This window comes from Narcine bancroftii, chromosome 6, assembly GCF_036971445.1.
Source record: "Narcine bancroftii isolate sNarBan1 chromosome 6, sNarBan1.hap1, whole genome shotgun sequence".
In the NCBI taxonomy this organism is placed as follows: Eukaryota; Metazoa; Chordata; class Chondrichthyes; order Torpediniformes; family Narcinidae; genus Narcine; species Narcine bancroftii.
Window position 1 is genome coordinate 179,675,521 of NC_091474.1, and position 21,101 is coordinate 179,696,621.

Here is a 21,101-nt window from a genome sequence, read left to right on the forward strand (position 1 = left end):
GCAACTGAAGCAGTGTCTGGAAAGTATTAAGCCTTCTCCCTCTAAAAACAAGAAACAAAATGAGAGGCTTAGTCCAGAAGTGACAACTTGTATTCATGGAATTAACATTATTAGCTGCAATATTAGAAGGGGAGGTTAATTGGAATGGAAATAGAATAAATATGAAAGTTACATTTGGAAAAATGGTTAAAAGCTATTAATAATTTTTATTTGGTTCTTTCTATTGAGTAACAAGAAAATTCTATGACTATGCTTGATCAACTCTCACAAAATATATTACTTAATAACAGGAAGGAATGAGGAGAGTAAACGGATAAAGAAAATTTGATCATGTTGGAATGACGACACAGATGCTTCTAACAACTAAAATTAGAAGACACCAATCACTTCTACGACAGGAGATATAACAATTTCTCACATTTCATCAAGGTTGTAGCTGTACTGGACATGTCAATAGACAAAATGGATTACCTCACAAACAACAGAGGGTTCAGCCTGCTTCTGAATTTTCTTCTCATTATAATTGTATTATTATTGTTGTTTATTATTGTTAAACTCATATGATTTTTCTGCTCAATTCTGTATTTTCCTGTTACTTACTGAAGAAAATTCACTGTGCCAATTGCAACTTTCAGAAATGGGAAGAACTTGATGTCAATCAAACCATCAATCTAAGATTTATCAAGCTTTATGTTTGAGAAATGCACTATATTCTACAAAATCCCATGCAATGACTGCAGCTTTTAAATTTACGACCTTCACCTTGGTAGAAACATCCATTGAGAAATACTAAAATTATTAACAATGCATGATTTCTTCCATGTAACATCCTCAATAAATTCCAAAACAATATGACATTATTTTCTTTTTTAATCCAATTAGAACTTAGGGATGTTCGCTGATTCATAATCAATAGGAATTCATCGTGTTGATTACGTCCATCATTCAAAAGTACAATTCTGTCCACATGTATCACTGGCTTATTTAAAGATGCTTTTTTTTGTGATGAATAATTGTAAACACTTTTCCATATCTATCTTTATCAAGATATTGGTTCCCACTGTTTCAGGAATCCAATGTTTGAGCAAAGTGGAAGAAAAGCCACATTGATGTTCTAAATTGAATCAAAAGCTCTCTCTGGATTTCTGCTAGTGTATTTGATTTTCATTTCTCAACCTTGTTTTTTTTTTAAATTTATGAACCTTGAGGATTTAATCTATTCCAATATAAGAAAGGCAATTAGGGATACAAGAAATAATTGATGGTTCACCTTCTCATGCTCCTCTTGGTCAACAAGAAACTGACTGTAAACAATGACCTTGCAGCAAGGGTCACAGATCAAAAAGAAATTGTAGATTTATTCCTGAATAGATTTAATACCCATCTCAATTTTGAGTAATATCTGTCATATGGATGACCCTAGATTTATTCTAGGGCTAAATGAAATAAACAAAATTGGATTGAACAATGATTTGTCCTTCTGTACAAAAAGATGAATGTAGAACAACAAAATTTATTTTTCATCTGTGTTATGCATACCAACATTCTGATACTCTAGGGCCAACAAAATAAATGCAAAGTAATTTTGGGCAGAGAGTGCTTTATGGTCATGAGCACTGAAGGTGTGGAATGCTATTGGTTGACATTGTATTGATGACCTAATACAACATTACATGGTTGGCACATAATCATAGGATCCATTCAGAACCAGTGATCAAATATAAATTTCAGAATACACAAGTGCAAAAGAGAGTCTGAGCTCTATTCATTTTAACAAGGCCCATGCAAGTCACACTCAGGCAAATTTAAGCTTTGTGTTGGCTTTACAACATTTGATACACTTCAAGTTACCATATCCTAAATAAATCTCATCAATTGCAAAGCACATTATTACCTCATGAGAAAATGTGTTAGTTCCATAGAGAATTGAAGAATTTAACAGACAAAAATGAAACTTCCTCCTTAATGTCATAAGGCTTTGTTTATGTATTTGAGTAATCTAACTTGCATTCAGAAGCTTCTTTAGATAGAAAACATACTTTCTGTCAAAATTTCTACAAAAACAAATGTATATGAAGCTGCTAGAAACTGGCCCTATAACATCATTCCATTGTGGGACAAACTCTGAAGCACCTGTTGGGTGATCTCTTCTGCAAGGAGCGTTTTGTCAATTCCTAATCATCAGATCTCCTCTGAGATCTGGAAACATCTCAAGATTCTGAAAACTAGCTGAAGAGATGGTGGAAGCAGCAGTAGTGATCTTTCAAGAATTATGAGAATCAGGAATGGTTCAAGAGGACTGGACAATCAAAAAATCCTTCCTTTCCTTAAGGGAGAGAAACAAAATACAGGAATATAGGCTAGTTCACCTGACTTCAGTGGTTGGTGAGATTTTTAGAGTCCATTCTTAAGGACGAGGTTTCATGGGATTTGAAAAAACAAGGTAAAATAGGTCAGTCAAATGTGCAGATGCCATGAAAAGGACCATTAGGGAATATCTTGGCTGAAAAAAAAGTCGGAGTTTTTTTGAAGAAATAATGAGCACGACAAAGGAGAGTCATTAAAGGTTTACTTGGATTTTCAGTAGGCTATTGTCAAGGTGCCATACTGAGGCTACAATTCAGGTGAGAAGCTCATGGTACTAAAGGAAAGGTACTGGAAATGGATAGTAGATTGGTTGATTGGCAGAAGGAAAAGGGTGGGAATAAAGGGATTCTGTTCTGGTTGGTTGTCAGTGACAAGTTGTGTTCTTGTCCACTAACTTTCAAGTAACATGTAAATTATTGAGATGAAAATGATGGCTTTGTGGTCAAGTTTACCAATGATAGAAGGAAAGGTGGAGGGGTGGGCAGTATTGAGGAAGCAGGGAGCCTGCAGAGGGGCTTGGGCAATTGGGAGTAGGGAAGTGTATGGTCATGCTTTTGGTAGAAGGAATGAAGACATAGATTATTTTTTAAATGGGAAGGGAATTCAGAATACAAAGGCTCAAAGGGACTTGGGAAGAAGGTTAACTCACAAATTAAAGAAGTAATTTCACAATGACGAGAATACCAAAGCAAGAATGTAAAGCTGAGGCTCTTTAAGGCATGGGCCAGACCAAATTTGGAGTATTGTGAGCAGTTTTTCCCACATATCTAAGGAAGGATGTGCTGGAGAGAGTCAAGAGAAGGTTTACGAGAATGATCCCACGGTTGAAAGAGTTAACATGTGAGGAGCGGCTGATGGCTCTGGGTTTATTCTCTCTAGAGTTTAGAAAGATGAGAGGCAACCTCATTGAAGTGTATTGAATTGAAAGGCCTGGATAGATTAGAGGTAGAGAAGATGTTTCTAGTTGTGGGAGATTATAGGACCAGAGGAACATCCTAAAATAAAAGAATATCCTTTTAGAACAGAGAGGAGGAGAAATTTCTTTAACTAGAGGGTGGTGAATCTGTGATGGCCAGGTCATTCATTACATTTAAACCAGAGGTTGATAAGTTCTTGATTAGTAATGGTGTGAAAGATTACATGGAGAAGGCTGGAGAATGGGGTTGAGAGGAAATAAAATATATCTGCCATAATTCAAATGGAGGAGTAGACTGATGGGCTGATGGAGTAATGGCATAATTATGCTCCTATGTTTTATGGTCTGAATACCAGGATTTGACAGAAGCAACACTTATAGTTGCTATTTGTTACTGTTCTTTCTGGATTCAGCAGTCTTCAGGTACTTCACTTATTTCTGATGCCTTATTGCTTAAACATTAAATGTGCAGATGCCATGAAAAGGACCATTAGTTTGGGTGACAACTTGGTAGAGTGCCCAAAGCTCAAGGCTGAAGTCACATATTATTAGACTCAGGAAGATTTTTGTATTTTTACCTGTGGCAGAGTACCTCATGTGCCTCAAGAAAACATAAAAATATGAAGGCTCATCATTTTCCAACACAACAATTATACATGCCCAAGGCATGCAACTTGTTTCTCTTTTTGCAAGGAAGAATTTAATGCTGCATCAGTGAAATTCCCCAACATTTGACAACTCTGCTTGGATATGTCACTGAAGCTTGATTTCACATTTTAAGAAATTAGCATTTTTCAGTCTGTGTTCAGAGAGATGAAACATAACCAGATGGCTTCATCTCCAAGTTAACTTTTGATCAACAATATTTTCCTCAAACAGATCAAGATTGGTAGACAATTTGGCTCATCTTCTCAAAACAGAGCACAAAATTGGTCAATTACAAACAACATAGATTTATGTCCATCTTATGAGCTGTTACAGATTACAAAAGTATGGCTGCTCTTTGTAAATTGACTACAAATAAAAAAACATTAAAATGGTTTTCACGTGTACTTGTTAATACATCTTATTCTTATTTCACACAGGAGAGTGAATGGAAAGGTGATTGACATGAGCAGACAGACAGATGACAATTCTACAAGGAACTACTCCCTGTCAGTTCCCACAAAATGACATATTTGTACTTCATTGTATAGTGAAAGGCAAAAATTCAGCCGGTGGTCATATGGAGACATATCCAACCCACAGCAGTGGGTTGTTGTGCGTGGAGGAAACGTGGCCTCCCTGCCTGTCTGGAATGTGTGTATTGCAGGTGGTCACATGTCCTCCCTGTTTGAAATTTATTTGGAAGTCACATCACTTGTCAATCAAGTTTGGACTCTGACCATCCATTAGTGCACATCTTGCCATTGTCTAATTTAAATCACCTAGAGTCAGTATTGGTTAGAAGCACAGATTAGCACTATATATAACATCAACCCCCAACACATTTTTGCACTCTGCCTCATGGTCCAAGCCCCAGACACTACTCCACACCAGGTTGCTACTGTGGACATCGCTGGAACTGTTATGGGTAAGGTGTGCACTAAAGCTAAGCTACAGTATTGCGATAGATCATTACTTGCAGTGAGCCACATTTCTATTGGTACAGGGAACTTGGTGTGTGGAAGAGCCCATTTGTAGTGTGTATACTTAAGCGTGTGAGTACGTTAAGTATAGTTTCATTATTGTCGGAGTACAACCTAGGTGCGAGGTGAATGTCCATATCATCGCTAAAGTGAAATAGTAATCGAGTACCATTTAACATTCTCCCCAGTTTGCCTCCCATGTGTTAAAGTTACATGTGATTGTGATACTTGTGACTAGACTCATCTCTCTGTGAACCCACTGAACCTGATACTCTTCCCAAAATGACATGCACCAAATAGCTGAAAAAAGAGCCAGAGTCACCACTCTAAGGATACCACAACTTTTACACTAGGGAAGCAAAATAAACCCACTAACCCTCTGGCAATGAACAACCATTTCATTTTTGGTCATTCCCAGCAATCACAGTAAAATATAGTGTTTCAGTCACCTGTTTCTCATGATGTTGAGAGGGAAGAACAGTGTTTGGTCTTGGACAAATCTCAGGCCTCATCCCGGTGATCCCTTTCCCTCCACAAGAAGATGTGCAAGTCTGGTATGAAGAAAATATTAATACCAGTGAAGAAAAAAGACAAGAAGATCCACCACATAAAAGGAAACAACAACGGGGACTCCAAAACCCAGATACTGGACATAGAATCCATACACCTTTACAAGATGTCAGGTGAGATGAAAGAAGGAAGCGAGTTGCACAAAAGGATCCAATTACAGAGGACAATCCAGAGCAAACCTATGATATTTAACCTAAAGGTAAAGCTGGATACTGGATCACAAAGCAACATCCTTCCACTCAGACTCTACTGCCAGATGTTCCCAGAGAACATAATAAAAGGGTATCCAAAATTGATGCATCTGAAACAACAAATATCATGTTAATGCCCCATGGTGGACCCATGATCAAGCAGGTAGGGAGAGCTAAGATCAATGGCTGCCATCAGGGAAAGAACATCCTCTGTATGTTCCATGTGATAGACAGAGAAGAATCAGTAATTCTAGGTCTGGATAGCTGCCAGGAGTTGCAACCCTGTGTTATGGTAATTGAGGATCCTGCACTCAGAGGCATGATCTATTAACAGCTTGGCAGTACTCACATTTGCATGGTGTTCATCATTAGACGACGCTTAAAACCATAACTTGGAGTACAACTCATGATGGAGCTGTTATGCTAACTAAAGCAGTCACCCGACTTGTGGATGGAGCTGACTAGGTAGTGATCAAAGATTGCAATTGATACTTTCATTTATTATGCACTGCAAATGACTCTTGCCTGGTGAACATCTTCGTTCAACCACACACCATATATTTTTTGAAAGTACAATAATATTTTAATTAAAAATTCAGTGGTTAACAGTAACTGGCAGTTGGCAAGTAGCTCACAGCCTTTGGGCTGTGGAGCCTTCAGAAACAGCTGATGTTCTCTTCAACATTCTGCCCTCTTGGAAGCCTTCCAATGCAGCCAATAAGTAATGGTTTTCCATATTCCTCAATCCTTAGACAAAGGCCACCTAACCCGGACACACAACACCTCCTCATTAGTCAAGGTGAAGCAGGCCCTATACTTCCAATAAAGGTCAATAAGGGCATTGCTACCAGTCCCCATTTTATCAAAATTTTACAGGAGCCCAATTGAGTGTGGCCTCTCTGGCTGTATCATGTTGTGCTACGTTAGCTGCAAAGCATCAGACCAGAAGTCAATAAAGCGGATCATCAAAATGGCTAAGAAGATCACTGAGGTCACCCTTTCCTCTATTGACAACATTGCCTAGGAGAGTTGCTTAAATAGGGCTCAAAGAATTATAGAAGGCCATTTCCATCCAGCACAGCATCTTTGGCCCAACAACATTAAGGAGGTCATACAGGAGCATCTAAATTAGAAACATTAGGCTGGGAATAGCTTCTTCCTGCAGGCTTTGAGGTTGATGAACAGTATCCTATAACTGAGTAAATCATTTCAAAATATTCATATTATATAAAAATTATTATTGTTAAATAGTCAGGATAATGTGAACTATTTTGTATCTGTGTAAGAATACACCCTTCTCACCGTAGTAACTGTAGTTCACCATTGTGGAGTGTATCTATATGTATGAGTGTGCAAACAGTTTTCTGAAATGGTGGAAGACATCAGTAAGTAAAGACTCTTCTGTTATTTGAATCTTGCATCTCTAAGTTATTTAAGAAGCCTCCCAAGAGACATAACTTAGTGGCAGAAGAATAAGAGAACAAGAATAAAGCCTTACAATTGATTGTAAGTCACTGAAATACGAAGGGGAAGAGAAAACATTACTAAAAAATGGCTGGAGCAACAGCAGTTCATCCAATGATGGATGGGGAGGCTGAAGACATTGTTGGATCTTTTAAATAATTTCTGCAGAAGTGCAATTTAGCATTAAAAAGCTATTTTAAAAATGCAACAGCAGATGAGAAAGTCAGTTATATACATCTCAGGACAGGGGAACAAGGTCTTGACTTATTTGGGAGCTTACAGAGGTGGGGAAAAATTATCCAGAGCAGATATTTGCAAACTTTGCTTCTCACCTTGAATCCAGGTCCAATCATAGAATTAAACACATGAATTTCAAGGATTAAAGCAAGAGACTGATTAAACTGTCAATAACTTCCTCATTAGACTAATCATTGTTGCTGCAAAATGCAGATTTAAGGATATAGAGGAAAGACTAGTTGATCAACTAACATCGGGGAGAGCCCATCCCAAAGTGCAAAAGTCTCTTATGGGGAAGGATAACTTGAAGCTGGCCAATGCTGTAGACACAGCCAGAGCCTTTGAAGCCATAAGAATGCAAAAAAAACTCCCTATCTATGCAGATCCACCCACAGCAAAGAGAAGGAAGGGTTGATGCCATAAAGAACACAGTTAGAAAAGTGCAAACCCCCAGGTCCTACAAGAAGTGCGGCAGACAACACTCCTTCAATGACCAAAACCAATTCCCCCCCCATATGGTTCTGAATGTAGAGCCTGTGGTAAAGCAAAGCACTGGGTGAAGATGTGCAAGTCTGGTGTGAAGAAAACATTAATACCAGTGAAGAAAAAAGACAAGAAGATCCACTACATGAAAGGAAACAACAATGGGGACTCCGACACCCAGATATTGGACATAGAATCCATACACCTTCACGAGACGTCAGGTGAGATGAAAGAAGGAAGCGAGTTGCACAAAAGGATCCAATTACAGAGGACAATTCAGAACAAGCCTATGATATTTAACCTAAAGGTGAAGCTGGAAACTGGATCACAAAGCAACGTCCTTCCACTCAGACTCTACTGCCAGATGTTCCCAGAGAACATAATAAAAGGGTATCCAAGGGGGGCGTGGCAAGATGTCGTAGAGTCTAGATGTGTAATCTCAACTTCTCTGGCCAGACTTTTAAGAACTCGTTTTTAACTCTTTGTTTTCAAGTTTAAATATTTTTAAAACTTAGTTTAAAGTATCAAGGAATTGTTATGGCCATTAATGGTAAAAAGATTAAACCTCAAGTGCAGAAGAAACTACATTTTCGGAGTGTAGTGCAGCCTGCTGCAGTTTTAAGTTTGCTTTCTTTCAAGCCTAAACAACAGAGATTGCCTGTGTGAACTGATAAAATGACTACTACTCACCAGGAGAAGGACATCGCTGGAATTACCCATTCTCAGAAGGAAGGTGTGGAAACATCTTGTGAGGATTTTAAACAATTTCAGGCTGGTTTTTTGAAATGTCAACAACAAGTGGCTTCTAATACAGAAAAAGTGCTGGAGGTGGAAAAATTCGTTAAAGAATTGCGAGAACGTGAGAAGGAGTTAGAGAGGAAAGTAGATTATTTGGAGAATCAAAGTAGAAGGAATAATGTGAAGATTATTGGTTTTCCAGAAGGTATGAAAGAACAAGACCCTCTTTGTTTTTTTACCGAATAGATTCCACAAATACTGGGGCAGGAATTTTTTCTCTGGAGGCTTGGTATTGGAAAGAGCTCATAGAGCCTTAAGAAGAAGATCTCTGCCTGGTCAGTCACCGAGACCCGTGATAATTCGATGCTTGAATTATTTCGACAGAGAAACGATACTTAATGACAAGCTCCATTAATGATTCAGAATAGTAGAGTTTTTTTCTACCCCGATTTGAGTCAAGAGGTTATTCAGCGTCGACGCCGATTTAATTCAGTTAAAGAAGTTTTGTGGCGTAAAGGCCATAAATCTACGTTTCGCTATCTAGCAGTGTTGAAGGTGTTCTGTGGAGACTTTCAATCTCGGTTTTTTGAGAATGAGGGTGAGGCAATGATTTTTGCTGATTCGTTGCCAGATGTAAGAGGACAAAGTCGTAGTCCACCATTGTCTCCTAAAGAAAAATCTGGTTGCTCTGGAAATGGAAGAAATGGTAGAAATGGAAGAAATGGGAATGGAAAGACTCCAACTTCTCTTGAAATGGAGTCACTGAGTCTGAAATCTCTTGGATGAATAGAAGAACCTTTATATTTTTACTTTCTTTTTATGTCATTGTGATATCTTGTTGTTAGTCTTTGTTTGGCTGGGGAGGGAGAGATTTGCTCTAGTCATCAGCCACAGGTGGGTGATCCACACCCAAGTTTTGTTTAGGGATTACTACCTTTTGGTAGTTTTTTTTTGGAGGGGGGTTTCTTTCTTTTTTTTTTAAAATTTTCATTTTTTTAGACTTTAATTTGTGGTTTCTTCTTCCCCTATTGGAGGGCCTATTTACGTTGATCTGAGTTTTTATATATTGATATTATTAGTTCTTAGTTATATTAGTTGGTATGTCAAAGTTGAAGTTTGCTACTTTTAAAGTTCGAGGTTTAAACAGTCCGATTAAGCATAAACATATTTTGGCATATATTAAGAATATGAAAACTGATATCGCTTTTTTACAAGAAACACATCTGAATGTCAAAGAAAGTATGAAATTGAAAAGGGATTGGGTAGGCAACCTTTGAAAGGTCTGGGATTAGATAAATTTCAACTTGCTTTTGTATATTTAGCATTATCTGTAGCAAAAAAATGTATTGCTAGTACAAGGATATGAATGATTGATATTAATAGATGGCATAATGAGATGAAATATTGTTTAATAATGGAAAAATTACATATGTTTCATGTGATAATTATAATTTTTTTCTTCATAAATGGTTGTTATATTCAGAATATTTACATTTTGATTTACATTGATTAGATCTTAATATGTATGCTTAATTTTTCTTTAATTTTTTTTCTTTTCTTTTTTTTCATGGCTCTCCTTAGGAGAGTTGGCTGAAGGGGGAGGGGGTTTCTTCTCTCTTTTTTTTCTCTTTTTTTCTTTTATATAAAATATAAAATGTAATGTTCATGTCTAGTGTATTGTTATATATATCTTATTTATTACCTGTCTCTTGAGCAAATAAATAGTTTAAATAAATAAATAAATAAATAGAGGGTATCCAAAAGGTGATGCATTTGAAACAGCAAATATCATGTTAACGACCCATGATGGACCCATGATCAAGCAGGTATGGAAAGCTAAAATCAATGGCTGCCATCAGGGAAAGAACATCCTCTGTATGTTCCATGTGATAGTCAGAGAAGAATTAGTAATTCTAGGTCTGGATAGCTGCCAGGAGTTGCAATTGAGCTGACATTTAAGAGATTCAGATGAAGATGATATCCCAAAGGATCAACAGAGACACTCCATTGGAGGACCAACCTCTAGTTACATCCAAAGCTAAGCTCTGGAGCATCTACCCGGAATGCTTTAGAGACTGTGAATATCACATCTCCATGGATCAAAACTGCAAACCAGTCATCCCTGCACCAAGGAAAGTCCCACTAGAGCTTATGAAGAAGCTGGAGCAAGAACTAAAGGACATGAAAAGGATGCAGGTTAGAGCCAACGTGGCTGAGCTGACTGCTGGGTAAATTCCATAGGGTCAAAAAAAAACTAAATGGCCACTTGAGAATATGCCTGGATCCTAAAGACTTAAATCCAGCAATAAAAAGGGGTCACTATCTAATACCAACACTAGAAGACAGCACAGAGGAACTAACAGGATCCAAAATCTTCAGCAAGCTAGATGCTAAGAATGGATACTGGAGTGTGAAACTAGATGAGGAATCAACACTACAACAACGTTCAATACTCCATTTGGTCATTACAAGTTCCTGCGACTACCTTTTGGCCTAAAGGTGAGCCAAGTCATGTTCCAACAGAGATCGATGAGACCTACAAAGGGTGTAAAAGTGCTGTTGGCATCGCAGATGACATCCAGGTTTTTTGACAGAAATTATAATGAGGCCATGGAGAGAGCAAGAGGAGCAGACAAATACATTGTAAAGGAGAAGGAATTTCAATTCTTTGGAATGGTGTACACTCCTGATGGGGTAAAGCCAAGCCCAGAGAAGATTAAAGCCACTGCCGAGATGGAGCACCCAAAGGACAAAAGGGAACTCAGAAGAATCCCTGGGTTGGTCCAATACACAAGTTCCTTCATAATACATATGTCAGACTACACAGGAAACTTCGGAGAGTTGATGAAGGAATATGTGGAATTTCAGTGGCCACTATCACATCAGAGAAGTTTTGACCTGCTCAAATAGTATGCAGAAAAGTGGAGTTGAGATACTATGATAGAGAAAAAGCCCTCACCCTGCAAGTAGATGCATCTAACAGAGGCCTTAGTGCATTATTAGTACAAGGAAAACCAATAGCTTTTGCCTTAAAACCACTAGCAACAGCAGAAACCAGATATGTCAATATTGAGAGAGAGAGAGAGCTGTTGGGGGTCGTATACAGATGCGAGAAGTTTCACAAGTTTCCGTATAGAAGAAAGTTTATAGTGAAAAGACAGGAACACATCCAGAGAAATAACCTAAGCAAGGCACCAGCTAGACTGCAGCAATTACTTCTACGACTACAATACTATGACTTCGACTTAAAATACATACCAGGCAAAGAGATGGTGCTTGCTGATACCTTGTCACAACTTTCCCAGAATGAAAAACATGAAATGGAAGACATGGGGATCGAGATGCATCATCTCGTCAGTGTGACCAGTAATGAATTAAGCCAGATCAGAGAAGAAACCAGTAAGGATGATGTGTTGCAAATGCTTTCTCAACAAAAAATACAAGGATAGCCAGAGAGGATAAAGCACATATAGTCTTCAATGCATCAATATTGGTCTATCAGAGACGACATATCGTTGGAGAATGGTGTTCTGCCGGCTGGATCAAAATCGACTATACCTGAAGCAATGCAGAAAGAGATTCTCCAGAAGGTCACATGGGAATGGAGAAATGAAAACTCAGAGTGAAGTCAGCCGTGTACTGGACTGGTATATTCAAAGACATCGAAATATGGTGGTTCCATGTCAAATATGCCAAAAGTACAGAAACACAAAAACAGAAAATGATTTCCACAGAAGTACCTGCCAGGCTATGTCACACACTGGGAGCAGACTTGTTCACCGAGAATCAAAAGTGGAATTTAATAGAAGCCTGTTACTACTCTGTTCCCATTCATCAAAAGGGTGAAATACCCAAGAGCCGTCAACTATCACTTCAGAATGAAGTATCACTTTTTTTTTCTTTATCTTGAGATGGAAGGATGTAATATTGTCAGTATAATGTGAACAATTTTGTAACTGCATAATACACCCTTCTCACTGTAGTGACTGTAATGCACCACTGTGGGGTTTATGTATATGTATGAGTGTGTGAACAGTGGAGTCTCTTCTCTTATTTGAATCTTCCATCTCTGAGTTATTTAAGAAGCTTTCCAGGTAACACAGATACATAATAATTATGTACTGTATATTGTATGTATGTTTGTGCACAGTGGTCCAGAGAAATACCATTTCATCAGGTTGTGTATATATAGTCATTTGACAAGAAACAAACTTGAATATCCATATCAGTATTTAATAGAGTCTAAGTGTTTTATTAGCTCTACTGTTCAAACACGACATAGCTACTGAATATCCAGGTAAACCATAAGACTTTAAAGCACTATTAGACCATTCAGCCCATTAAGACAGCTGGTGTAGTTTTTCTTTGAACCCCATTCTCCTGCTTTCTCCCCATAGCCTGACTGATGAAGAATCTATCAACTTCTGCTTTAAATACACCCAATGATATGGCCTCCTCAACCATCTGTGACAAAGAATTCCAGATTCACCACCTTCTGGCTGAAGAAACCTCCTCATCTCTGTTCTAAAGAAATATCCTTTTATTCTGAGGCTGTGCCCTCTGGTCCTCGACTCTTTCACTACTGGAAACACCTTCTCCATGTCCACATGATCTTTTCCTTTCAATATTCATTATGCTTCAATGAGATCCCCCTCATCATTCTAAATAAACTCTAGTGTTCACAGGCCCCAGAGCCATCAAATGCTCTTCATACATTAACCCTCTCATCATTATTATAAACTCCTCTGGACTACAACATCAGCACATCCCGCCTTAAATATGGGGCCTAAAAATGTGCACAATACTCCAAACTGACCAATGCCTTATAAAGCCTGAGCAATACATCCTTACTTTGATATTCTAGTCAAAATGAATGCTAACATTGTATTTGCCTTCTTTACAATTGACTCAACTCAAGTTAATCTTTAGGGAATCCTGCACTAGGACTCCCAAATCCCTTTAGACTTCTGTTTCTAGAATTCTCTTCTTATTCCTTCCACCAAAGTGCATGACCATACACTTCCCTACACTATATTCCATCTGCCACTTCTTTGCCCTTTCTCCCAACCTCTTCAAGACCCTCTACAGACTCCCTACTTACTCAACATTACCTGCCCATCCATGCATCTTCAAACGATCCATCAATTCCATCATGTAAATTATTTACATATAGCATGAAAAGTAACAGACCCAACACCAATCACTGTAGAACACCACTAGCAACTACTAGGTAAGCGCCATCTGGTAGTTCAACCCTTGCTTGCGATTATCTCCTTCATACAGATTATTCACATCCATTCTATCCCATTCTACCTGCAGACCACTTGATTCACTCCACAATTTGTCTCCCACTTCATCATCAAACTTTACATCATTCATCTTTCTCACTGATTTTCAGTGATCTAATTGTTGTTTAGATATCAACAGGGCAAGTGCAGAGTTTTAAATAGTTTATCTACCTTCCACTAATGGTGACAGCAATTTCCTCTGTTGTCTGAATGTTTGCAGACCAGATACTTGCAGGAGGGCATTTATTTTATTCTCATTGGAGACTTAATACCTGATAATTTCTCTCAGAATTATACATTTCATCAGATTAGTCCCTTAGCCAATATAACCCCAACAACCACCAGATATCACTTGCAACAGATCTGGAGGCTGAACAGAAACAGTAGTTAGCATAGCGGTTAGCGTAATGCTGTTACTGCGCCAGTGACCAGGGTTCAAATCCGGCTCTATCTATAAGGGGTTTGTACCTTCTCCCCATATTTGGGTGGGTTTCCTCCAGGCACTCTGGTTTCTGTCACCCTTCAAAACATATCAGGATTGTAGGTTAATTGGGCTGTATGGGCTCATAGACCAATAGGGCTGTTTTTTTTAAAATTTAATTTAAAGCTAGTTGTTACTGGATTGTCATTTTCTGGTTGAATCACAAAATCTTATAGGATCTTTGATAAACTGGATGATGGCAGAACAATCATTTTTCTTAATGACCAAATGACCAATTAAGCTATGTTGTATGTGCAAATTGCAGAGATCTACAACTTCATTAACCATCATTTGAAGATTAAAATGAAAGATTACATCTGCTGTGCTAAATTATGGTGCAAATGAGATGGCTGACATGTGTGCTAAATATTTTGCAGTTTGTTTCTCATCATTGAATTTCTTTAATTTTTATCTATATGGCAATCATAGTCTTCCTTCTCTATCTGTACCATTGTGACAGTCCATTAACCTCCTTGAAATGAGTTACATTTATAGAGCACCTTTCAAGTACACTAAAAATTCAAAAGTCCATTGCATCACTGAATGTTTACAGTTTAGATGCTGCAATGATAGAATTATGGAGCAGCAAGACCTCATTTAGGCCATCTGGCTCTCACAGACGCAATCTTGTCAATCCTGTCCTCCAGTTCTGTCGCACTGCAAGTTTTCATCATGCAGCTGTCTGCTTCTATTTGGAAATCAGAGGAAAATATTCCCAGCTCATCAAATCCATGTCCAAAACAGAAATTCCTCATCCATGAAACCACTCGATTGAATCTTCACACGTGGGCCCTCACACACTTCCAAGAGACACCAACCAGGAATTACTGCAGTACTCCAGTGGCAGCTACACTATTACCATTTGGAGATTCAACAATACCTCCTGGCTTTGATACTAGGTGCTTCCATTCGAACACCCATTAGTATTTTCAATCTCTCTTCACTTCTTATATGATCTTAAAAGACTTCTTCACACATCTCCCTATCCCTTTAGTTGTCCTCTATTAAATTTTATCTGTCAATTAAACTCGTATACTTTCACAGAGTTTTCTGTAAATTCTGATGAGGTGCCTTTGACCTGAAATCTGGACTGCTTTTCTCTCCACTTGCTTTGCTTGTCCCACTTGCATTCTGCATTTTCCCCCCACGCTAGTGTCAAACAAATCAGCTTGCAATTGCTGGATTTATTTTTACACCCATTTTTGGACAAAGATGCAAATCCAGCAATCCTCCAGTCCTTTGGCAGCATGAGTATCTACGTAGCACTGGAATTTTAAGCTTGATACCTTGGTACTTAGTTGTTGAATTTAAGTAAAGCCAGCCGACTTAGTATTGTCCCTTTAACAATGTGTAAACAAACCTGTTCTTAACAAATTTCTCTTTTACAATGACTTCAACAGCAAGTTCTACCCTGTTAAAGGCACATATAAAGTATTAATTTTGGCTTTTTTTGCTATAACTTCTGTCTCCATGTATTATTCTTTTATTCCAAACCTCTTCTTATTAATATCTTTTATTGATATATCGACAGAAACCCTCTGATGCTTCTAGTAATTTGGTATTCTGCTTTCTCCTTTAGCTACAATTCTTCAAGTATTCAGATAGGTACACATTAATATTACCTCCTTTCTTCACATATTTCTAATTTCTTATTTCATCCAGGAACTAACATTAGTTCTTTAACTTTTTCCAGCTGATAAGGTGGCTTGGCTTAATTCAAGCCAAAGCCATTCCAAAGGCTGCATATTGTTCAATATAGTTTTGCCTATCAATGTTTAATTCCAGTTTTCCTGGCTTAAATTCAATCCCGACTCCCTAAATACACTTTCCTCCACTTAAATATATATCATGACTGTGGACCAGCGAGGAGCTCAGCAGTTAAAGGTCCCACACAGGTTGCCGGCGGTTGGCGACTTGCAGTCAAAGGACACTCACAGGCTGTGGGCTGCTAGAGACTGGCTCATGGGAATCAAGCTTTGGAACTGGGATTCGAGCTCGTGCTGAGGGCAATAAAGGCTTCCGAAAGACCTCGGGCACAGAAGGCTTCCTGATTGTTTCAAGGACTTGGCCCTGAAGTTCGAGTTGCCAATAGTAATTGTGGAGTCTATGTGGCTGCGGAAGCACTGGCAGCAAATCTATAGGCTTCAGTGACTCTCTTTCTCCTATTGTTAGGGGCACTGGGTAATCCTCATGGTGACTTTCTATTTGCTTTACATCAAGCAAATGTTGAAGTATATCACACATATTATATTTATATATATTACATGACAATAACAGGAACCTTGAATGTCAAAATATTTCAATCCACATTTCTCCTTGTGCTTTTCCATAACTAATCCAAATCTTTGGCGACATGATTAATGTTCTCTAAATGTTATCTCTGACAATTGCTCCAGAGAACCAGGTCAAGATTTTTTTTCTCATCAGCTGGAGGTGTACATAATGACCAATTTGTTCTCAGCAAACTCCCAAAGAGCAAGGGCAATGATTAAGTAATTATTTTTGAAGACAACAAAAACATACATAATTGCAATCAAAACCAGTCAGCTGCTTGGCCAGTCAGAGATTAAAAGAAAGATTGGAATGCTGAGTTCACATTGAAGCACAAGATAAAAATGAAACTAAATTTAAAAAAAAAGAGAATGGATGCAAATGGACAAAAAGTTCATTATTGATGTCAACGAGAGACAAAAATGCGGCTAATATTCTTCAAAAGTGCCCTCATGCTATTTTGCATTCACTTGAAAGAGCAAACAAGGGCTGGATTTACTATCTCAACAATGCAGCACTCCCTCACCACTGCAATGCAGTCTAAACCTGTAGTTGTTTTTCTAACTACACTGTATTTGACTCCGTGCTGACTCAGTCGCAAGAGTGCTACCAATTGGCTCACAACTGGCATTAACAACAATTTGACCACCTGCACAGTCCCTTTTTATTTAAATCACTCTGGTGTGTTCAAGTAGATGTTTCAATTTGAATATGGGATTCATATCTATTTTATTTTTCTTTCTGACTTATTATAAACCTAACTGGCTTTGACTGCAATGCACATGTTTTTCAAAGTTACTATAAAAATAATACCCATCAATATTTTCAGTGATTTAAGATCCAGATGTTACACTTAAAATGACACCAGTAAATGTCAAAAAGGCTCAGTTACAAGAATGAATCATCAGCTGTCCTGTAAATTGTGGGTTATTCAAACTCAGCTCTCCAAAAATTAATCACTCAGTGCTTTTACTCAATCTTGAATCTTTTGAGTTTGATGTCTTTATTTTCCTCATTCAGCTAATTTCCTCAGACAATTTGGATAAATTGAGGGACTAGGCAGATACATGGCAAATGCACTACAATGTGGATAAATGTGAGGTTATCCACTTTGGTAATACAAACCGGAGGGCAGATTACTATTTGAATGGCAATAGATTAAGAGATGGGGAAGTGCAGAGAGACCTAGGGGTACTTGTACATCAGTCTCTGAAGGCGAGCATGCAGGTACAGTAGGCGGTTAAAAAGGCAAATGGTATGTTGGCCTTCATATCAAGAGGGTTTGAGTATAGGAACAAGGATACCTTACTGCAGCTGTACAGAGCCTTGGTGAGACCCCGCCTGGAGTATTGTGTGCAGTTTTGGTCTAAGGAAGGATGTTCTTGCAATGGAGGGAGTGCAGAGGCGATTCACCAGGCTGATACCTGGAATGGCAGGAATGACTTATGAGGAAAGATTGCGCAAATTGGGATTGTACTCGCTGGAGTTTAGAAGATTGAGAGGGGATCTCATAGAGACATATAAAATTCTGGCAGGACTGGACAGAATGGATGCAGATGGGATGTTTCCAATGATGGGAAAATCCAGAACCCGGGGCCATGGTTTGAGGATAATAGGCAAACCATTTAGGACCGAGATGAGGAGGAATTTCTTGACCCAGAGGGTGGTGAATCTGTGGAATTCATTGCCACAGACGGCAGTAGAGGCAGGTTCATTAAATATATTTAAGAGGGAATTAGATATATTTCTTCAGTATAAGGGTATTAAAGGTTACGGAGAGAAGGCGGGGACGGGGTACTGAACTTTAAGATCAGCCATGATCTCGTTGAATGGCGGAGCAGGCTCGAAGGGTCGAATGACCTACTCCTGCTCCTATCTTCTATGTTTCTATGTTTAATAGTAAGGACATTGCAATTGTCTGGAAGAGGTCGATGGAAGAACTTCAGAGAGGATTCCTACTCCTGAGTGATATTCTAAAAGCAAAGAGCAAGTGAAACAAGAACAAGCTTTCTTGCAATGCTCTTCAGAAATGTAGATTATGAACATTGTACCAACCTCAAATGTGAATAAACTTAACTGGACAAGATTTGGAATAACGGTTTAACGACAATGGAATCACCCCCCAGCAGAGAACAAGAAAACGAGAAAAATAAGAACATTTTTTGCACCATCTGTACTAGAATGACATCATCACTTTACTGGCAGTCATTACCTTTATAGGGTGCCTTGAATACACATCTCAAGATAACAATTCATCTGTGTAATCCAATTAACAAAACACTCTGAAGCAAAAAAATCAAATTGCTGCAGGATCTCAGCTAATTGTACATCTGCGAAAGCAAAGGAATTCAATGTTTTATGTCAAGATCCTCAACCTGTTGAACTCCTCTAACTGCTTGTTCTTTGCTCCAGATCCCTTGTCTCAAATTTGAAATGAAGTCAGCCTTGCCCTTGGAATGGCCTACCTAACAATAAGATGGTGATTACTCGAAACTGAGGCCGAAGTTAACAACGAGATTTGTTTTGAGCAGTGTAACGCTGTTGTCAATGAGTTCAGTAGAAGTAAATGGAGCAGGAATTTTACAGAGACACAAGAGACAGCGATCTGGAGCAAAACAAATTGCTGGAGCAACTCAGCAGGGTGAGTATCATCTTGTAGGACGTGGGGAGTTTTATATATAGCTTTTCACACACCTCGCTGATTTCTATAACTAAACAAGAATGTTTGAACAAGCACACGATTGCATTCTTAATCTTTCTCATCAAAAAACAGGTTAGTCTTTCAAATCTCCAACTAATTTAGTCCTGTTTTTGATACTCAAGTATTAATTGATTTTGGTAGGCATTATGCAGAAAAAAAAACAGACATTAAACCTATGTTTTTAAATGCTTACCTGCAGCTGATCAGTTTTTTGCCTCATCTGCTCCTGGCGCTGGTTATGCTGCAAACCAGTAAAAGGGTAAGGACCTTCTGTGGGTCTAAGGCCAAGAGAAGTGGCCTGCATTTGATTGCTGAGCCACAGTTGAGTCCTCAGAGAAGGAGTTGTTGGCCCATAAACAGGGTGGTGTTCAAAAGGCATAAAACCATGTCTTTGTCTGTTAATCTCTCTGTCATCTAGGGTTGCTTTGGGTGGAGACAAGGCACTGAATGCTAAATCTGAGAGTTTTTTGTTGGGTGTAGATAATGACAAAGAAGTGTCACCTGCAGCATTATAAAACCTCTCAAATTTGTATTTCCTGTCAGAAGTAGAATACTGATTCTGCGAAGGCTGGTTCTGGGGAGGCTCTTTGGTAGATGTATTCCAACTCTGTGTGTCTCGGCTTCTCAAACGTTCTGTTTCACAATATGTAAAGTTGTCCAGTTCATTTTCTACATGGGTACTGGGCTTTGCATTGCAATTTGATTCAGCAACCATACTGCTTACAGAGTGCCCAATACCAGTAACATCACAATCAGGACATTCCTTCCCTGTTCCACTGAGCTTGGAGAGGGATGACCATCTCCTGATGGTTGGGGAGTTCTTCCTGTCCAAGAAAGAGTTTGGTGTAAAAACATTTGCAGGCGTGCCAGGCAAAGTATGGGAAGTGTTTGTTTGAGTACAGGCAGCACCATCCTGCATTCTAGGTCTGGTTAATGAGGGATTGGAGGTAGAAGGCATGACATGGGCCGTCGGGATGGCCGCGTGAGATCGAATTGGTTTGAAGGATGAGGTTCCACTAGAGTGCTCTGGAAAGAAAAATAAGAAGGAATTAATTAAAACAGCAGACTATCAATGCCAATTTAAAGAGAAATCTATTAAATAAAATTGGAAAGGATCCTAATGTAAATAAACATGAATGATTGAAAAATCAATCTTAACTTCAACAACTTCTCTTTTAATTTCACACATTTTCCTCAAATTACAGGTGTGTTTATCAGAACGAGCCTAGTCCAGCATGTCAGTCTGATACATGGAACAACACTTCTTTCAGTTCTATTTGACCTCTTCCTTCACTTCCTCTCGTGCATCAGTATGGCTTCCTATGCATAAACTAAAAAATGTCAATAGCTTTGCTGTCAATTTCCATCCCTACTCACTTTCACATGGTATTTGACCCTCTTCTTCCCTTTGTTGATTTTGCCATCACCATTTCAGGTGATCAACATCCACAGATTCCCATAGCTATCTTGACTATATTTGCTCCCATCAATCTTCCTGTATGAGGTTCATTCCATTCTCCCAATATTTCTGGATCTATCATGACCATTCTGATGAGAACTTCCAACTTCAGGATGTTATTCCTGGTTACCACCCAATTAGAGTAATTTTCTCTCTCCACGACCATCCTCCTCCAGCTGGCAGGATTTGGTCCTCACCCTCAATACATTCTCCATTAATTCAAACTCTTTCTTTATCAAAAGGGTAGTAATAGGTACCACATGGGTCCCAGCTGTGCCTGCCTTTTTGTTGGCTATGTAGAGCAATC

The 21,101-nt window shown here is 38.6% G+C and overlaps 2 protein-coding genes across 6 annotated transcripts in view; one reads left to right on the forward strand and one right to left on the reverse strand.

Annotated features, from left to right (window-relative positions):
* Positions 1 to 1,468, forward strand: part of pln1 (phospholamban 1) — a 39,493-nt gene extending 38,025 nt beyond the window's left edge. For both annotated transcript variants that reach the window (XR_011340589.1, XR_011340588.1), the window contains one exon: positions 291 to 1,468. The gene's annotated coding sequence lies outside the window, so the exon portion shown is untranslated. The remainder of the gene's footprint in view (positions 1 to 290) is intronic.
* cep85l (centrosomal protein 85, like) overlaps positions 1 to 21,101 on the reverse strand; it is a 314,062-nt gene that overhangs the window by 141,413 nt on the left and 151,548 nt on the right. For 3 of the 4 annotated variants that reach the window (XM_069886836.1, XM_069886835.1, XM_069886838.1), the window contains 2 exons: positions 19,529 to 20,361; positions 5,361 to 5,462 (listed from right to left, as the gene is read on the reverse strand). In XM_069886836.1, the coding sequence (XP_069742937.1) occupies positions 5,361 to 5,462; positions 19,529 to 20,361 (935 nt within the window). The remainder of the gene's footprint in view (positions 1 to 5,360; positions 5,463 to 19,528; positions 20,362 to 21,101) is intronic. The other variant, XM_069886837.1, reaches the window with a different exon arrangement.